The following is a 20,733-nucleotide window of genomic DNA, read 5'->3' on the forward strand; positions in this document are numbered from 1 at the left end:
TTATATGCATATGTCAGTCAATACTCAGCACTGTATCTTCAGAAAGATGTATGCTTGTGTTTTTTCTAGCTGTAGACCTAAAGCTCTTTGTAATCTATATAAAGATTAGAGATCTAACAGCTATAAAGATTTATCGAGATGGGTATATAGTTCTCAGATTCCTATATGTATTAATCTCTATTAAATATACAATTTTGACAGCTCATATATAGATCTAAATGAGCAAATATCTATAGATATATGCAGGTGTAGATTTCTCAATATATTGCATGTTTTTTGCCCTGAGGTGTATCTAACGAGGCCTTAAAATAGATCCATTCAGATCAACAGACATGACCAACATTTTACGTGGACTATTGTATGACTTAGGTGAATAAAACCCCATTATTAAATTCATAAAAGAATCATAGAAATAGATGTTGAATTTTTAATAATAGGTGTGTGTGTCTGCAGAGGTGTTTCTCATTTTGCTACCCATCTCTGAGCCTTTGGAAGGATATTGGTAAAATATATATTTCTAGAATGGAGAAGGAAAGCATTCTTAGCAGTGTAGGGCAGGCCAAAAAGGTTCCACATCTCTGCTCTATAAGAGACATCTCTCTCGTTATGGTGTATCTTTTCCTTTGAACAGCTTAAACCAAAAAATTGCAACAAAAAATGAAGAAATATTTAGGAATATAAGACAGAGGCATAGCAAAATCATTTGGAGGCAGTTTATTGGGGAGACTTACAGATTTTATGGCCGATGAACCTGTGTAAAGCATGTAAATTTGTGCAAGAAGAACACACTCTTGGGTATTTCCATCCACAGATATTGTACTGTGGATTTAAAATTCACTTTCCTGTGTGTTATAAATTTGCAGCATCAAGCCTGCAACAACTGTGTCTTATACCTTATAGCAGCTACAGAACCTAATACTGTATAGCAAGCAGGAATGGGGAACCTGTGGTCCTCCAAATGCTGTTGGAGTACATGGAAGTTGGAAACTCAACATCTGGAGGGATCCACAGGCTCCCTATCCCTGCTTTATTTGCTAGACTGGGGTACAAGAGAAAGCAATCTGAAGGCATAAGTGGCAGGGCACCCCTTCGGCCCTCCTGCCTTCCTTTACTGACATGGGAAGTCCCCCTCAGCACTCAGGGATGCAAGGACGTTTATCATCAGTGAAGGAAGATGAGCCATTTCTGCCATTGCGCTGTCCTCCTTGAAGCCTGGCAAAAAAATGTCACAGCACAGGATGGCCTGACACCCCCCCAACAATGGCAGGAAAGGGCTTGCTTAGAAAATCTGCCAAAAAACGTAACAGAGAGAGGCAAAATGCAGCCCAATATAAAAGAAGCTCTTTGTTCCATCAGTGGTCCCAGATTCCTACAAATAACATAGCACCCTTGCTTATTTTGAGCAATGCTTCAAAGCACTGCATCAGTTTTCTGGAACAGTCTGTGCCTGAGAATTCTCGGTTTTGGCTTTCTTGGAATCTTTCTTCACTCCTTTCTGAGCAATTCTCCTAAAAGGGAAAAAAGTACCTTCATGTAACCAATTTAATAACAATCATCAGGCTCTTATAGCAGTCTACTAGCTGTTAACAAAGCAGATTGTGTAGAGTGGGGCCTACAGTTGTAGAGTGCGCTCTGCGCATGAAGATCCCAGGTTCAAATCCAGCTAAAAAGTGGCCTTGGGTTTTGCCAGGTAGAACGGGCAATGCTAGGCTAGATAGACTGATGGTTGTGTTCAGTCTAAGGTAATTTCTTATGTTCAATATTTCACTTCTGGCAGAGTTTAATACAGAGCAGGTGCTTATGTAACTTGAGTATAAATATGAGCTACAGAGAACTGAAGCACTGTGCCTAGCTGCTAATAAACAAAAAAGCTGGCATGAGAAAGCCTATTTAAAGGGTTTTGGGTTTTTTAAAAGCTAAGTAGAAAGGTGTGAATGTTAAAAGCAGTCAGACTTGAGGATTTACCATTTTTTTCGCCCTATAGGGAGCACCGGCCCATAGGGCGCACCTAGTTTTCAGAGGGGGAAATCAAGGGAAAAAATATGATTCCCCCCGCCCCTGCAGCTCTGGGAGCAGCGGACAGGCTGCACAGCCTGTGCACTACTCCAAGACCTTCTCCCTGCTTTTGCGGGGGGTGGCGGAATTCCCCCACCTCCCGCAAAAGCCCACAGGAGCTGCGCGCGACTCCTGCGGGCTTTTCGACCAGGAGGGAGAAGGGACTGAAACGGCCAGTCAGTCCCTTGTCCCTCCTCGGGGAAAAGCCCCCAAGAGCGGCGCACTCTTTAAGGGCTGCGCGGCTCCTGCCAGCTTTTCTACGAGGTGGGGGAATTCCCCCACTTCGTAGAAAAGCCCGCAGAAGCCGCACAGCCTTTAAAGAGCACACTCTCCTGGCTTCAGTGAAAGCAACGTGAAGCCTCCGGAACGCAGGCTTCGGAGGCTTCGTGTTGCTATCGCTGAAGCCAAGGAGCCTGCATTTTCCCCATAGGACGCACGTACATTTCCCCTTCATTTTTGGAGGGGGAAAAGTGCGTCCTATATGGCGAAAAATACGTTATGTGAAAAGCACTAACTTGAATGAAGCGTTCACATGCCAAGAAAAGGGCTCTTTCTGGGCTCCATTTGGTTCCTGTGTTGGCCAAATGTTCAGAGGGCACAACTGTGTGGATGAGATTTGGTAGAACTGGCAGATGCTCTCCAGGCTTTCAGACAAGGGGACATTCCCAGTCCTACCTGGAGATGCCAGTGATTGAACCTGGCACCTTCTGCGTGCAAAGCAGATGCTCTACCACTGAGCTACATAGGAATATATGAAGCTGCCTTCCAGAATTGTCTACTCTGGCTGGCAGTGGCCCTCCAGAGTCTCAGGATGGAATGTCTTTCTCTGTCTCCCACAACCTGATCCTGTTAACTGGAGATGCTGCTGAAATATGGTTCCTCCCCAAGGTGGTTCTACCTTCTCTCCCACTGAAGCTCAGATCTGAAGACACATCCTCCTCTCTCTGTTTTCTTCCCAATTCTACATTCCACTGAATGTTACTGAAACACCATTCTTATGCAACAACAACAAATGTTGGTAACTGCTCTTGGTCACTGATGTGCAGCTTGCAAGAATCAGCTATGCAAAGTCTCTTTTTCCCTGGTAGAGGGGAAAAGAACAGCAGGAGACTGTGTGGGAGCCAAATCTTGGAAGTGCTGTTTTTAAGCCTGAATCCCTTTTGAACACCAGAAGGCCATGCTCTCTCCAGCTAACTTAGGAGCAGAATCAAATTTCAGGGTCAAAAACTCACACCACCACCTCCAATCCAGTCAACGTAAGATCACACTGAGTGAAGGACAGGTGGACAGTACATAAGAGAGACATGGGTTAAGATGTTTGAGAGACTCTTGGCTTGTGCATTAACCCTGAAATTAAGCTATAATCAACAGCAGTTTGGGTATACGGGAGCATCCCCACTGTCACAACGGGGCCCAGATGCCTCCCCACCTCCAAGAACTCTGAAGGGCTCTCCTCTCAAGGTCAAACACAGGTCCCCTCTCTATGAGAAGCTGGATGGCTGCCATTCATTGAGAGGCCTGGCAGGTTGGTGGCTTCAATCCAGTTGTGCGCACAGATGTTAAGGAGAAAATATCCTGGGGTGAACTAGGAGGACAAAACATCCCATCCATGCTCTACTCATTCATCAAAAGATCCACAGGGACAAATCACTGTTGAAATTCTGTCCCTTGATTGCAAACTCTTCAAGACAGAAATGTTGTATAACTTTGACAGGCATGTAGCAGTGGCTGATAGTAGTGGTAATTCTAAACATTTGAAGGGCACCAGGTGGGGGAGTGGTGCTGTGGGCAATACTGAAATAGATGAGACCAACTAGGTATTAAGGCCCCATGTACACAATACATTTAAAACATTAGGATAACACTTTCAACAGTCATGGCTTCCCCCAAAGAATCCTGGGAACTGTAGTTTGTTAAGGGTGCTAGAACTTCTTTCATATACCCAATAAATAAGCTACAATTCTCAGAGTGGTTTAACCACTAATCTCTCTTCCCAGGAAACTTTGGGCATTGTAGTTCTGAGGGGAACAGATGCACAAATGGTCTGCTTCTACTTCATTTAACTGGATAAATAGAACTGGGAATAACATTTCTCACACTCTTTTCCTCCCGCAGAACTGGTTAAGTGAAATTACACCTCTCTCCCCACCCCTCAAAAAGCTTTTAGCAAGTAAAATTCAGCTTACTTTTTTCTCTTGGCTTTCCGGCGTAAGAACTGTGGAGATGTAAGAATGTGTTCCCTTTCCAAAGGCTTCTTAATCAACTTCTTCTTCTGCTTGCTGAAAATGACATTGGGGCAAGGGGAGAGGGGGAAAGTATAAAGGCTTTCAGGAGAGCAGAAAACCCCACAACCAGCTGAAGGTGGTTCACTTAGAGCACATGCAGGCAGCTTAAGGTCCTTGCCAGCCTTCTGTATTGCCCCTGCCTGGAGGGCTCAAAGCCACTCCCGCTGCCTAATTCTCAACCACTACCAAACGCTTCTACCTTCCCTCATTCCCCTCTGACCATCACACTCATGCTCCCCTCCGCCCACCAAACTGCTCAACCTCCTACTGCATTCCCTCCTGATGTGTGTGTGAGAGAGAACAAGTGAGAGAATAAGCATGTCACCTAATGCCAAAGGCTTCACTATGCATAGAGTTCAATGCCAAGAGCCAAAGAGCATCAGCTGCAGTACCATGTCCCTGGACCAGCCGTCCAAGATCACTAGGACCACAACTGACCAGAGCCCAACAGGTGTGGCTTTCAAGCCAAAAACCCCCCCGAGGGGGCAGGGTGTGGAGTGGGAGAGAGGGGAAACAGAACTACTCCTGGCGCTCTTCCACCATCGTTCTCCTATTTGGCTCCATCAAAATGCTCACTTACCTTTGAAGCTTGCGAAAATGTTTTATGTAGTCTGGCACAGGACAACCAGCTCGCTGAATGACACTTGCGATACTGTAAGGAAAGAAAGTGAGGGATGGCAGGGTGCAGGGGGAGAGGAGAGAGTCAATAATTTCCTGCCAACTTCAGAAAGTTTGTTTCAGAGGAGCAAGAGCACCACTGTAGAAAAACTTGATCTGGCAAAAGCTGATATTTGCAAAAGGTTACTGGGCCTCCAAATTTCCCCGGTGTCAGCCCCCCACTATGTAAATACATCAACCTCTTAGGAAGAAACTATAAGGGAAGAGTCATGGCTCAGTGGCTTTCATACAGAGGATCCCAGGTTCAATCCTGGCATCTCCAAGAAGGGCTGGGAAAGACCTCTTGTCTGAAATTGGAGCCCCTGCCAATCAGTGTAGATACTATTAAGCTAGGCAGAGCAATGGTTTGAATCAGTAAGAGGCAGCTTCCTAAATCTCTCTTGGGTTCAAAGGCACAGGAAAAGGGCACTTGACCACCCCCACTGTTCAAAAAGGAAAAGAAGCTTTGGCAGAGGGGGGCCCCTGCCATTTATTATGAGTTTTGCTACAAGATTATGCTCTTTCCAAGTCAAGAGTAGGAGGGGAGAGCTGCTAAAGAGCTCCACCCAAAGCTTCTGTAACTGCTCACAATGGGGGAAGAGCCCTTCACCAGGGAAGGAGCAGGCAGAACCAGTCAATGCCGCAGGCTCTTCAGCCCTTACTGTTAAAAAAGCAAAAGAAAACGAGTTGCCAACCAGGGACCAAAATTGCAACGGAAGCAAGCAAGTGGCAAAAAGTCACAGTAGCAGCAGCAGTGAGCAAAGGAGGTACCTTCGCAATAACGGCTTGTCATCTTCAGTGAAGAAGGTAATTGCTTTTCCAGTGTGCCCTGCTCTTCCTGTGCGGCCTGTGGAGGAGGAGGAAAGGAACATATAAGCAAATCTACCTTTTGAGCACATGCCAGCATAGAATAAACATTATAAGGGGGGTTCAACTCCTAGCAGCCCCAGCCAACATGACTTAGAACCCTTTAGGTGCCACTCAGGTGCCCAAGATTCAGCAAGCATTGCATGTACACTTTTAAGTGCATCACTCCAGCTGAGAAAACAACAAACATATCCTTCATATATATATATGTGTGTGTGTGTTGTTGTTGTTGTTGTTTTTTAACTGTGAGACACCAAAGACTGATTGTCCAGACCCCACCTGTGCAAGTTATGGCTTGTGCTATTGTTCTCCCCATAAGGTGAGCCCTGTGGGATCAGGCCAAAGGCCCATCTGCTCCAACACCTGATCTCACAGTGGCCAGCCAGATGCCTCTTCTGAGAAACCCACAAGCAGGACCTCCCAACCTCTAGCGGGAGTGGACAGAAGTCTGAAATAACCAAGAGCCGTGTGATGGAAATGCGCAGCCCACACTCACCAATCCGGTGGATGTATTCCACAGCGCTACTCGGGAAGTCAAAATTAATAACCATGTTCACTCCTTTGAAGTCGATGCCTCTTGCCAACAGAGCAGTACAGATAAGGACCCAAATCTTCCCTGCTCTGAAACTGTGGACGACACTGTCTCTCTAGGGGAAACAGAAACGTGTATCAGTGGTTTCCACCCCCTCCAGGTTCACAAAAGCCACAATTACACTGCGGCTTCTATAACTCCAAGCTGACAACACAGAATTGCTCAAGCTGCATCAATTCCTGGATGCGGGTTCCTCCCCTGACACCTGCTTCTAAACATGTCAAGGAAAACGAAGGAACAACCTAGCTGCTCAGACTTGCCTTCCGCATTCAGCAGCGTTTCTCCTACCTGCTGTTGGGTCCTGTCTGCGTGAATGACGTCCACGTTGATGCCTTCATAAATGAGCTCGTGGAAAAGCTCTTTTGCCCGTTCAATGGACTGGACAAACACCAAGACAGGTGGTGTGAAACCCTGCAAAGAGAAAGAGGGAAGGAGGGGGTGAAAGAAAGCTTGGTGGCTGATCACGTGCGAAAAGGTAGCATTTTTGAGATAGTCAGCCATGATCATCCTTCCCCACCCTGGTGGCTGACAGCTGTTTCGGGCGACGGCTCCAATTGGCGTCTGCCAGTACAAGCTTCACAAAGATACGCAGCAAAAATGGCCTAAGTATTTCTGTGCCAGGGAGTTTGCAATCAAAGCACAGAATGTGAACAGTGATTCAACCCCGGGGATCTTAGGCATATGAGCAGTGCACAGGTGGGCTGCTTCATTCACTTTCTCCCTGGGCTTCCCCAGACAGCATACCTGTGCTGGCGAGGGATGATGGGATTTGTAGTCTGAAACATCAGTAGGGCCAAAAGTTGGGGGAAGTCTGGTCACAAAAGTCAGGAGACCCAAGCCCAGGGGTAGCAGGCACCAAACAACTCGTGCCATGAAGCCCTATCTATGTTTAACTGGAAACCCCACTTGTTCCAATGGATTGCATTGGGTGTTAGTCAAACTGAGAAGTGCAGTTTGTTAAGAGCGATGAGAGCTGTTGGGAGAACACTATTCCCTTCAGACAGCTGCAATCCCCAGTTTTCTGGGAAGGAGGACTGGCCGCCAAACCACTCTGGGAAACAACCTTTTTCACAAGGCCCCTCATCGCTAGCAGTTTTCCCGTCTCCGATCCAACAAACAAGAGCTCCTGAGCCACTGTCTCAGCCGCAGCATTCCTGAAATCAAAGAAGAGGTAGGCATTGTCAAGGCTTGAAGATGGACTGGGCTTAAAGTTATTTCAAAAGGAACTGTCAGAGTGAGAAAACTACCAACAGAATGGGTGTTAACCTGAAGTGGGGCTGAGGGCCATATGGTGGGCAGGGCCAGAAAACAACTTTTTCCTCCAGAAGGCTAGTTTTCTTTCTCTCTCCCTCTCTCTCTCACACACACTCTCTCTCGCAAACCCTTCTCTGTCCTCTATCCAGGCACTGAAGGGTGGTGCAAAGCAGGGCTGGTAAGGGGTGTGGCCTAAGGAGAGCTCTGAGGGCCAGACAGAGACCTGGAGGGCCACATTTGGTACTTAGGCCCCAGGTTCCCCACCAGCCCACTGGAGCCTTTATGCAGATGAGAAAGCTTTGAGAACACAGAACACTTTATACTAGCTTGCAGCCAAGGCTCCCAGATTGATGGTGTTCACTGGACAGAGTTCTTTCCTTTCCTTAAAGCTGTCACAGGATAAGGGAGACCTCAGCACAGGTGACTATTTAGAGCAGTTCTGCTCCATCCACGCAGCCCCAAGAAAGAAAGCACTCTTCACACTTCCTCCTCTCTCACCCACCCAGCCCAGTGTAAAGAACAGCACTGGACTTTTTGCATCCTGGGGGGGTTGCAGTATCAGCTGAGAGACAGCTTTAAGTACTCCTTCCTAATTCCACAGTTAATGAACAGTACTCCTTAACACACTTTCTGGCCTAAAACATGGCAAAACAACACCAAAGAGTCAGAGGTCCCAAAAGTTTCCACTATGTGCTGAAAAGGCAAGCAAACTCTTCAGGTTAAAACCGCTTGCCTCTTCAGCAGCACAAGAGACTGTAAAAAGTACGCAATGACAGTGAATGGAACCAAATGGAATGAATTAAGTCCCAGAGGGGGAGGACAGCAGGCAAAGGGACCTTTCAAGTGTCCTCTTCCTTCATGACAGCCTTAAGGCAAAAATACTCAATGCTCCGCAAAGCTCAAGGAAGTGTGAGAGAAATTAACCAGCTTATCCAGCTAGAAACAGGAATGTGAGAACATTGAGAGAGAGAGAGAAAGGAGCAAAGATCAATCTTCCACACTTGCCTTGCGCCAATAGAGACAGACACTATGTTGTCTAGGTTGAGTTTGCACCACTGCTCTACGTCGTGGGCGAAGGTTGCACTGAACATGGCTCTCTTGACAATGTGGGAGGTGCACGCCAGGAAGATGGTGGCGAGCTGGTCTCGGAAGCCCGTCTTCCCATCTTCAAATAACTTGTCCGACTCGTCCACCACCAGCCACTCAACCCTAGGACAAAGCAGAAGGCAGTCATTTGCAGTTCAGAGGGGAGAAAGATGTACAAGTCTTACACAGCCAGTAGGATCAGACACAGGGCACACCCTTTTTCCAGATGGCCTTGCTAAGAATGAATCCTTGCAGTGGTTTCACCCCTGGCTAGTATTAAAGTGAGGTATATAAACTTTAGTATTTACCTATTACATTTATGATCCACTTTTTCTCGAAGGAGTTCAGGGTGGTGCCAGAGACTGGACTCAGAAATTTTAGTACATGTCTCAAACATGCTGGTAGACTGAAGAAACTTATTTTAAATGAGAGCTCTGTTTTTTTACCTGGTCAAATCTATTGCTGGAGGGTCTTGTTTCAGAAGATAGACAAGTCTGTTCGGAGTAGTCACCAGAATATCTGCGGGGGACGGGACATACACACAATTAGCCAGGCAGGGCAATGGAATAGGGAGTGGATTGGAATCTGTGAACTCCAGTTTATGTCCAAGTTACCAAATTTCTGAGATGACTTTGGCCCAAACTTTTTCGCAGCCTCAGCAGCTTTATGGATCATGTGTATTCTGAAGCCGATACCTTCTGACAGCTTAAGCAGCTCTCGATGTGTCTAAAACATAAAGGAAAAATCATTTATTTTAAAAAATGAACATGAATGCCATTTTTTTAAAAAAAGAACCCAATTATCTACACATTCAGAGTTATGTTCAAGGGCAGAATAATAACAACAACAATAAACAGCAATGACAGACTGAAGGGCCCATATTTCAGCACAGATCCAAGGTTCAACCCAGCTTCTCCAACTCAAAAAACAAGATCAAGTACCAGGTGATGGGAAAGACTTCTGCCAGAGACCCAGAATGGGCTGATGGCAATCAGAGTAGATAATACTGGGCTAGATGGACAAATATACTGGAAGTCAGAACTACTACTGGTATCAGATGCAGCTTTACAAATTTATGCTTGAGCTTGCTTTTTCCTCCTCCCTGCTATTCCTTTTTTCCTTGGATGACATGTCTTTTAAAATTGTGAGCCTGAGTTTTTGAAAGTTGCTCTGAGAGCCCTTTCTTTGTCTAAACGGTGGCGTATAAATGTGTAATGTAAATAAGTAAAAGGTACTCCCCAACCCCAAGCAAAGTGGGTAGTCAGGGGCTAGAAAGATAGATGATATATGACCATTTAAAGCAACTCACTGCTCTCGCCTATTAGTCAACACCTTACTTACTGCCCACTATTCCTTTGGGAAGCTTACATGATGGGTGTACCACATGGGTGAAACACTTCCCTGTTTAGCTTTCACAACCTGACAGCAAGCATTAAATGCACCTTCAAATCCAATTTAGGGCAAAAATACAATACAATACAATACAATACAATACAATACAATACAATACAATACAATAACATCGTCATACCTGATTGGCAAGCTCCCGCGTAGGGGATATTATCAGTGCTCTGAAACCTTTATTCATAGGTTGTTTCAGGTGTGCTAAGACAGGAACGCCGAAAGCCAATGTTTTCCCTGAACCAGTGGGGGCACAGGCCAGAAGTTCGCGACCCTGGTGGGGTGGAGGAGAAAAGGGAATGAGCCAAGGCTGGGTTAGGCAGCTGGTACAGCACCGAAAGCCACAATGGGTGAAAAATGCACCACAGAAATGTGCAGTTCTCCCTGTCAATGATAGTATATAATACGCACAAAAAGGACTTTGGGTAATAATTCAATCTGAGTTCATAACACGCCTGCAAAATAGGCGCCGTCCCCCCACCATTTTGCTGGTGGAGAAGTTAAACAAGGATAACTTAAGGAACGTCACAGACTATGTCACCGTTTCACCTCAAAGTGAAAGATTAAACCAGGACGCACATGGAGCATGACAGGAATAGCCTGCATCTGAATCGGTGTGGGAGTCTGGAACCCTGCAGCTTCAATGTTCTGCATGATCTTCTGGTGGACGTTGTATTCCTTTGCAAGTTGCTCAAACGTAGCAATAGGTTCCGGAAGATCTGTTCCCTGAATGTAGATCTTGTGCTTATTTCTGAAGTGATTTACCTAGAAAATTCCAAGATGTACATGCTACATTAAAGTGGAAGTCATTATTTTATTAAATTTAAAAAGAAACCCCACATCTACATGCTTTGAACTAAAGCACACAATTTTTGACATGTAAACTTTCAGCTCGGGGGGGGGGGGGGAGAGACCTAAACATGTCCTGCAATTATAAAATGCCAGTAACTAATACAACTTTTGAAAATGCAAGCTCATTACTGCAGCAGTCTTAGGGTCCCTGGGGATGCAGACTTGAAGTTCACTCGCACAAAACCTTTTTGAACACTTTTAGAAACGTGACATCTCACCTGCTAGAAATCAATCCCTGCTATCATATGTTCTGAGATGAAATGATAGCCAGGATCCCTTGCTCTTAACTCGTGCTAACCTTCAAATTCAACCCTCAATCATTTAAGATGGAGGTTAAAGTACATGCCATTTTTTCAGCAGACTTTATTTTTAATTAACTGGTTTCATTTACACCCCACCTATCCCCTCCAAGGAACTAAAGGTGGTACACCCTGTTTTCCTCCCTGTTTCATTCTCACAACAAGCCTGTGTGGTAGGTGAGACTGACAGAAAGGAGGCAACTGGACCAAGGTCACCCCAGAGCGTTTCATGGCTATCACTTGCTACTACTTCCAAATCGCTTGCAGGTGGCACACTAAAGAGAACCAACTCACCTTTTCTTGTCTAGCTTGTTCCAGTTTTGCTGCAGGGGGCTCCTTCTCCCCCTTGCTCCTTGGAGCGCTGAGCTTTGCTTCCAAAGTGGACATCCACAATATCCCCTCATTTTCAGTACCAAGATTTATGGGGGCTGCCTCTGAAAGTTTCAAGAACATCCATGTATATAAACCAGAACGAAAAGATGAAAACTAAATTGCTGTGTAATCACCACTTCAGACAGAGATGGGAAATTTTTTTGGCCCAGTGGGCCCGATCTTTTATCCACATCCACCCCTACAGGCCAACTTTGACAGGTAGTGATGATGTTGCCATTTGCCATTGTCATTTATAAGCCGCATTTTACCCAAATAAATCTGCGTTCAAAGTGGTTCACAGAAAAATCAAAATGTAAATAATAATAATTAGGTGAATGAAAGGTGGGTGTTCCCTCCCACCCGTCAAAGTTGACCCGTGGGGGGGGGCAGTTTGGCAAAGCAGCATCAAGAAAGATTGAACCCTGCCCACTCCTGGCCTATCAGCTGATTGACAGGCGGGTTTGGTTTGGGGGAAGTGGCCTTGTGGGCCAAACTTTTTATATTATGTTGGAAGCTACCCAAAGTGGCTGGGGCAATGCAATCAGATGAGTGGGGTAAAATAATAATATTAGTGTTACTGCTAGTGGAACACAAGTCAGCAACTACACTGCCTCCTCCAAGCTACCTATTACAATAAAGGCATAACTCAGTACAGGTAAGCCCAGTGTACATCACAGAAGTAAAACAGTAGATCAGGATCCAAGAAGAATATACAAGAAGAAGCTTCTGAACCCAGCAAGAAAACATTATAAGCCACCAGAAGACCAGCGCTGTTCATTATACCTATGTTCTGTTGTGCTGTTTTTTAAGAAAATGTCCCTAAATTTGCTTGGAGTATATATGTGGAAGGCAACTCAGAGATTAATCATACTAAAGTGTTACTCTGCTGCCACAACTGTGTACAAATGAGTTCGTATCACTTGACAACTGCCCATGCTTCCTGGATGCCTCAGTAATTTAACAAGAATAAAAAGGAATGTATTCTGTTTTAAAAGAACTGCTCATTCATTTACCTTGAGCCTTTTTCTTTTTGCCCCTCCCTTCCATGCTTTGCCCATCTCCTTTTCTCTTCTCTGCAGCCCTCGCCTTGCCCACCAATTTGGGTTCATTTCCTTTATTTTCAGGTTGTGATTCCAATGCTTCAGCTTGGGGTTCACAAAGACAATTTCCTTCTCTGCCATCATCAGAAGGATTGGGTGGTTTTTTGCTTTGGTTAGCAAAGAAGTCAAGCTCTCCCAGAATCTCCGATGCTCCAGCTTCTTTATCCTTAGTTCTGATCACCTGAAATCAAACAGATCCACAACATACCTGTGGTTTTAACAGAGTTCTTGTTTCCCCAGGGAAAACCAGGTACCAAGAACCCTGCCTGGTCACAAAGCCAGCCAGGGCTCAAAAACTTCATTTGCCATGCAGAGTACTTTCAAATGGAGAACACATCATTTCACTCCTGCCGTAAAATAAATGGTGCTTCGCTCCTGCTCCATTATGCCACTGCTTTACAAGAATAAAATGTGCAGCGTGATAAAAATTACTTCCAAAGGCATAGCTGTGTGCATCTCTTGGAATAAAAACAATCAAAGCGCCTGGTGGCATCTTAAAGACCACTGTGGAGTAAGACAGGATGGGGCAACTTCAAGCCCATAGACCAAAAATGCCCCTTTGTGCCTCTCTATCTGACCTTCAGAAGACTCCCCAAGCCCCACCCTTCATGAGCTCTACTTTACTGTCTCCTTAAGTGTTTTTGGCTGGCCGGAGACGTGCCCCAGAACTGTGAAAATGGCAGTTGCTTGGGGGGGGGAGAGAGGTGTGCAAGTGTGTGTAGAAACTGGTTTAACCAGTACTTTTTTCTGGGGGCACACAGGGGTACACTTACCCCTAAACATTTTGTGAATCCTTGTACTTTTGTCCATTTACTGTATTTAGTTTTCCCGATTTGATCTATAAAATGGTCATTTTCTTGAGTCAAAATGAGAGTACCCTTAAACACTTTTTTAAGGATAAAAAGCCACTGGGTTTAACCATATACAGTGGTACCTCGGGTTACATACGCTTCAGGTTACAGACTCCACTAACCCAGAAATAATACCTCAGTTTAAGAACTTTGCTTCAGGTTGAGAACAGAAATCGTGCTCCGGTGACGCAGCAGCAGCGGGAGGCCCCACTAGCTAAAGTGGTGCTTCAGGTTAAGAACAGTTTCAGGTTAAGAACGGACCTCCGGAACGAATTAAGTACTTAACCCGAGGTACCACTGTACTTGGTTGCATTTTACTTCCACTTACCGCACCCATTTTTTCCTTCTGGCCCTGCCCACTACTGTCATGTGGCCCCCAGAAGGTTGACAAGAAGCAAAATGCGGCCCTCTGGTGGGAAGCAAGTTTCCCCACTCCGGGCAAAAGCTCTTAGTCCACTTATGTCAAGGGCATGAAAATTAAACTGTCCGTAAATGAGAACGAGAGAATAAGACTGAGACTAAAATAATAATAAAGGAACCAAAGGCTCCTGGGGGTGAACAGAGCGCATTTCCCGTGGAGCTAGGCCCAACCACAAAAGTGAAGCCAGGGATGGGGCTTCCAGGCAGGGGGAGAATGGCTGTCTTTTTGCCTCCCCCCCCCCCTTACCTTGAATCGCTCCGCGTCTCTCCTGAAGCGCTTCACGTCGAACTTGGCGCCGGCTCCGAGCTTTCGGAAGAGCTCGTGCGAATCCATGCTTCCCGACAGGCACCGAGCGGCCCGGAAGGAAGTGCCCGCGTTGCTCGGCAACGGGGGACTCGGAGAACGAGCGGGAGGGGAGCGAACCCGGAAGAAGAAACGGAAGTAAGGCGGAGCGGTTCCGGTCGTAGAACCATAGAGAGAGGGTAAGGAAGGTAGAGAGTCGCTTTTCTCTTTAAAGTTATAGAGATACGGGAGGAGAAGGTGAGCTACGGCTAGCCCTACGTTCCGGTTTCCATATGGCGCCCTCACTTTGACTATACAGTATAAGCTCCTTTTGTGGTTTGGCATCCATCTGTACGCCTCGGGAGACGACGGAAGAGTGCGCCTTCCGGGGGTAAAGTCAAACCGCTAGCAAGTTACAGCACCTGCTTTGGCTTCAGAGATAAAGTATGTAAGCTCCAGTAAAGTCAATAGAACTTCCTTCTGAGTGGAGTTTTATAGGCTTCTACAGAATAGACTTAACTTTCAGGTAAGTAGCCACTGGACTGCAGTCTTCAGATATCATCAAAATATTTGAACAAGGTTAAAAAAAAGCAATAAAATTAACATTTCTAATAATTTTTTTAAAAAAATTAGAGGAGCCGCTCTAGCCCAAAATATTTATGATATACAGTGTGACAGTTATTTGCGTGGGTTCCCGGAAGTGTATTTATAGGTCCATAATGACTTTATCTCTTTGGCGTCAGGCTGAGTCTCAGAGAAGAACGCCGCTTCGCGCGAGGCAGTCTTGGCTGCTCTTCCAGTGGCCACCGCTTGAGGGCACCCGAGGCACGCAGTGAGGACTTCAGCTGCTTCGCACAAGTGGCTGCCTCTGCTCAGAAGTGCTTTTGAGTTCAGTGGGGCTGACGCCCAGCAAAGTGTGGCTTTTGAAACGGGGGAGGGGGGAGAGATTTATTGTTTGTGCTTGTTACTATGGTGTGCATTTTTGTGTTTTTATATGGCAAACCGCCCTGTGATCCTTGGATGAAGGGCGGAATAGAAGTTTTAATAGTCATCTAAGTGGGGTTGGGTTGGGTGTGCAGACTTTCTTATCCATATTAATGAGCCGGGATTCGTTTATAAAATACTTCACTTTTACAGGTTCACCATCAATATCATTATCTACATATATGTTAGTTGCTTTTTGCACAAAAAAGATCTCCAAGGAGCTTTCAACTTATTTAAGAGCGTAGGTAAAAATACATATTATTATAAAAGTGCATGAACACAAAAACACATTATTATTTTAAAATATGCAACATAACCTCACAAAACAGCAGCTTTGGTAGCACAATGAATAGGAAAAACATCATTGTACTCTGTACAAAGCTTGTGGTTTGTTTGTTTGTTTACAAAATTTGCCTAAATTGCTTTACACTGAGTGGCACAATTATTATTGTGATTATGATGTTTTGGATTTCTTTGTATTTTACTCTGGAAGTTTTATGCGGAGGGGGAAAGCCAGCCTAGAAGTAAGATTCCCTTTTCCCTTTCAAGCCAAGCGTGCATGCTCAAGTCTCAGCCCACCTCAGTCACCAGCCTTGTTGTCTATGGCAGGCCAGTAATACTGGCCTTTTACGTAAAGCGATGTGAGCACCTTAGAGACTGAATGCAAGTATGGATTATTACCACTGTCGCGTCATTTGTGCAAAATTCACTGCCATCCACTGGGATTCCTTTTACTGCTTTGTGGGTCCTAATAACATTACTGCTGTGCTCTGGCTTTTTGTGTGGTCCCCCACTAACTTTCATTTGTGTTTCTTCAGCAGCCATCGCAAGTAACAAACCAGACAAACCCAATTTGAAGCATTGGTCCTATTTATTACAGACAGAGCTCCCCAAATCCGGATACTCTATTAAGGGGTGTGTGGAAAGTATATTATGAATGGAAGGACACCCCCCCCACACACTTTTTTTTTGGGGGGGGGGAACTAGCTGACGATGAGGGAATATTCTGGGATTCCCTTCCTCTCTTTGTCCCGCTGAATAGATTTTATTGGTTGAGTGATGGATCCTCCCTTCGCTTCTGAGATGATTTATAGATCTTTGTTACACAAATGCCCCTTCTCTTCTTCCTTACCCCTCACAACAGCCATTAGTCACCGCCGTCTAAATGAAGATCAGGCAAGTGAGAGCCAGCTAATGACCCTAGCGGAATTCGTTTGGAGTGTCCTTTCTTTGTTTCCTGTATAAAGAAAATAGAAGGGGGTAGCAAGGAATCATTGCAATGAAAAAGAGGGAGAAAAAAGTTGTGAGGAAAACTGTTTTCTGGGTGCCGTGCCCACCCAGGGCCTTCTTATCAGTGTTCTGGGCCCCCTCCCAACCCACAAACACACACAGAAAAGTCAAAAGGGTGGCCGTAAAGGGCACCATTAATCAGAAAGTCCCAGACTGTAAGGGAGGGAAACGGCAACAGCATTTTTCATCAGACTGGGCGGTTATTAAAAGCAGCCAACGTAACAGGGACTGATAACATCCTTAAAACTTTGCATGAAAGTGACTAACACCTGTTTTGATAATGGTACGTACTTGTGGGACTGGAAACCAAGCCTTGTGAGGAACGGTGGAGGGAGTGTTTAGCCTGGAGAAGACGGAGATCTGATAGGAGAGCCATCCTTGTACAGTGGTACCTCGGGTTAAGTACTTAATTCGTTCTGGAGGTCTGTTCTTAACCTGAAACCGTTCTTAACCTGAGGTACCACTTTAGCGAATGGGGCCTCCTGCTGCCGCCACACGATTTCTGTTCTCATCCTGAAGCAAAGTTCTTAACCTGAGGTACTATTTCTGGGTTGGCAGAGTCTGTAACCTGAAGCGTCTGTAACCTGAGGTACCACTGTATATCTGAGGGGCTTTCGTGTGGGAAATGGAAGCAAGCTTGTTTGCTACGGCTCCAGAGGATAGGACCCAAACCAATGGATTCAAATGACGGGAAAGGAGATTACGACTAAACATTAGGAAGAACTTTCTGGCGGTAAGAGCTGTTCAACAGCGGAATGGACTCCCTCGGAAGATGGTAGACTCTCCTTCGTTGGAGGTTTCAAAACAGAGTATGGATGGTCATCTGTCAAGGAGTCTATGGCTATGATTCCTGCCTTGCAAGGGGTTGGACTAGATGACCCTCGGGGTCCTTTCCAATTCTACGATTCTGTGTCAAACAGTACATATAGGGTGGAGTGGAGCCCCTCCCAGAGTTTTATCTGGTCATCCAACTTCTTAAATTCAGTGGGATTTAAATAGCACAGCTGTTCCGTCTCTGTCAGTTGCTCTAGGCATTTCCCTCTCTTCTCCCTAGGTACTATCCTGGTCACTTTAGCCCTGCCCTACCCAAATTGCACTGCCTTCGTTTCTTCTCTCCTCCCCCTGAAATTAAAGCAGAAGAGCAATGCTTGGGGGCCACTAAATCGTCTGTGTCTGGAAGGATAACACTTCATGCGTCCGATGAGGTGGGTTGCAGAAGCTTGCAGAAGCTTCTCCAGGGTCCTTATCCATGGAAGTCAGAAACAGAGACAGAGCTACTGACTGGGGAGAAATATTAGCAGACAGGGTCTGCCCCCTGGTAAATGAGAGCACTTGGAGCTTACAAAGCAACTGACAAGCTCAGATGGAAGGGACAGAACTCAAACGGACTCGTAAATGGCGACTGTTTGGAAGCTACCTTATACGGAGTCAGATCACTGGTCCATGTATCTCGGCACTGTCTGTGTTGACAGCCAACAGCTGCAGTGGGAGGAAGCATTTCCTCAGGGCAAATGGGGCACTGCCCCACCAATCTCAGCCTGCCCACAGCCAGCCTCCCTCCTTCCAGCCAATCAGGGCCTGGCACTGCCTCTCCTTGGCTCCACCTCCTCTTGGTCTCCCGGCCCTACCAGCTCCAATGGGTGCAAACCACCCCTGGCGCCGCTCCCCAGGGTTCGAGGAGAGCCTGGAGTTGCTGTTGGGGATTGAACCTGTGACCACACATACACATGGGTCTCTGCTCACTGACCCACAGCCCTCCTCGCGTGAGGTCATGTCAACACGTGTGCCAATATGGCGACGAGAATCTGCTGCAGCAAGGCAAGGGCATTTGCCTGGGGGACGGGGAGATAAAAATGAGGGAACGCAGCGGGCTAGATGAACTCGCAATTGCGGGGATATACAAAAGGCCACAAACGCCAGTGTGGGACTGTAAAGACGCTGAACACTTTTATGGCCTTGGCGTGCCATTAGCTGTGGCTGAGTGGCTCGGAGGGTGGCCCCAACAATGGGAGCGATGAAGAAAGAGGGAGTGAGCTCTCTTGCTCTGGCAAAACCCGTCGGGCGAGATTCTTGACGGGAAGCCTCGGCCCCATGAGAACTTTTTACAGCTCCTCTCTAGCCATCAGCGGTGGGCACCTGGCAAAAGGGCAACTTGTGCCCACAACGTGTAGGGGCACGAGGCTCAAGCTGTTCTCACAGGACAATCGACCTCATCGTTGAGGTTGTGCCGCTGCTCACAGGAAGAACAGAGCTTAAGCTGTAGGGCAGGGATGGCCTAGAGGCAACTGCGGCCCTCTAGGCTTCTCCATCTGGTCCTTGGGACTGTCCCAGCCCTGCCTCAAGAGCCTTTGCCTGGCTGGAATGTGTCTTTGAACAGTGACAATTCTTGCTTGGGCTGGATGGAGAGGTGTGTGTGTGTGTGAATTTTGTGCAGCTGGAATGCCCTTATTTATTTATATGCCACCTTTGCCCCTAAGGCAGCCTTTCTCAACCTGTGGGTCCCCAGATGTTGTTGAACTACAACTCCCATCACCCCTAGCTAGCAAGGCCAGAGCTCAGGGATGATGGGAGTTGTAGTCCGACAACATCTGGGGACCCACGGGTTGAGGACAGCTGCAAGGAGTCTAAGGTGCTGTGCATGGCTCTTCCCTCCCCATTTTTTCCTTACAACGGCCCTGTGAAGTAGGTACATAGGTACAGGTAGGTAAGGTGGAGAGACAGTGAGCAGCCTGAAGGTCACTTTGCAAGCTTAATGGCTAAGTGAGGATTCACACTCTGGTCCAACACTCTGACAGGCTCTCTACTGACTTAATATACATAGGGTAGGAGTCCCGCCCATAGCTTCACCCACTTTCTGTCTCTGGCCCCTGAATGATGGCATTCGGCCCTCAGGCTAAAGCCGATTCCCCACCTCAGTACTGGGAATAGTTGTGAGGTGCTTAGGGCAGATCAAACAAATAAAAACAAAAAAGGCCAGGGCCCCTGAATCGTTGGTCAGCTGTGGCTGACAAATTGTTAAATTTGCAACTCTTATTATATAACATTATATTTATGTCTCCTCCTAGGGTCTCAAAGTGATGGTACAGGGCTTTCTTCCTCCCTGTTTTCTCCTCACAACAACCCTGTGAGGTAACAGATAGGTAGCCGTGTTGGTCTGCCATAGTCAAAATAAAATTGACTAAAAATAAAAATTGACTAAAAATAAAAATAAAAATTTTTATTTTGCCTGTGAGGTAAGTTAAGCTGACAGTCCAGTGAGAGGCCAAAGATCACCCACTGAGCTTCCATGTGCCGAGTAGGGATTTGAACCCTGGTCTCCCAAAGGCCAGTGCTCTGACCACTATGCCACACTGTCTCTCTGTGTGCTGCGTGGGGCCGATGGGAGTCAGAGTCTGAAATGAAAGGTGCTGGCCCCATTTTACAAGCCCCGCTTTCATGCTGCAGCGCAGGTTGTGCAAGGCTGGTTAACGTCACCGGACGGCAATCGGCAGTGGCAATCAGCCTGGGTAGATTCCATTGACAAGCAGACTTCTGATGCCTCTTATTTCATCATTTGTTTCCTTTTTGTAGAAGGCGAACAATACGGCGCACGCTGTTGCAGAGTGGAAGGAAGAGCCAGGCGCAATTCCTTCTCCATTCACCGAATCTTTATTTTTAAAAATTGAATTTTTATTGAAAGTTTTCAACATACGATAAAAACCAAACTCATCTAAATAAAAATAGAGAAGAGAAGAAAAGAAACAAAGGAGAAAAGAAAGGGAGAGAAAACAAAGGGGGAAAATAGGAGGGACGATAGAGAGAAATAAAATACAGAACTCTATCAGGGCTAGAGCTTGTAGGGGGGAAAATGGGGTTAGCTTTTGCTGCCCGACTCCCCAATGGACTCTCAGTTCCCTAAGTCCATAACCGGTCAGAGAAGAATAGATGGAGGCAGGAACCAGTAGAAGGAAAACAAGGAAAATCTTCATTTTTCTGTTGCAACAGAGTCCCCCCCCCCTTGCAAGGAGACCAAGAACAAAAGTCTGCAAGAACCTTTAAAGACTTGAAATCGCCCAACCCCGTAACCAAAGACCACAGCCCAAGCC

The 20,733-nt window shown here is 46.2% G+C and overlaps 1 protein-coding gene across 1 annotated transcript; it reads right to left on the minus strand.

The window, feature by feature from the left end:
• Positions 1–699: 699 nt before the first annotated feature.
• Positions 700–14,479, minus strand: DDX52 (DExD-box helicase 52). The gene is made up of 15 exons (XM_082200812.1): positions 14,339–14,479; positions 12,734–13,001; positions 11,643–11,782; positions 10,777–10,962; positions 10,328–10,471; positions 9,411–9,522; positions 9,243–9,315; positions 8,716–8,919; positions 7,520–7,610; positions 6,745–6,867; positions 6,361–6,511; positions 5,769–5,844; positions 4,921–4,992; positions 4,242–4,334; positions 700–1,508 (listed from the first exon to the last, which is right to left on the minus strand). The coding sequence occupies exons 1-15, from the start codon at positions 14,423–14,425 to the stop codon at positions 1,424–1,426; spliced, it is 1,905 nt and encodes a 634-aa protein (XP_082056938.1). The 5' UTR covers positions 14,426–14,479; the 3' UTR covers positions 700–1,423.
• Positions 14,480–20,733: the final 6,254 nt, after the last annotated feature.

Source organism: Podarcis vaucheri, assembly GCF_965113315.1.
Source record: "Podarcis vaucheri genome assembly, chromosome: 15".
Lineage (NCBI taxonomy): Eukaryota > Metazoa > Chordata > Lepidosauria > Squamata > Lacertidae > Podarcis > Podarcis vaucheri.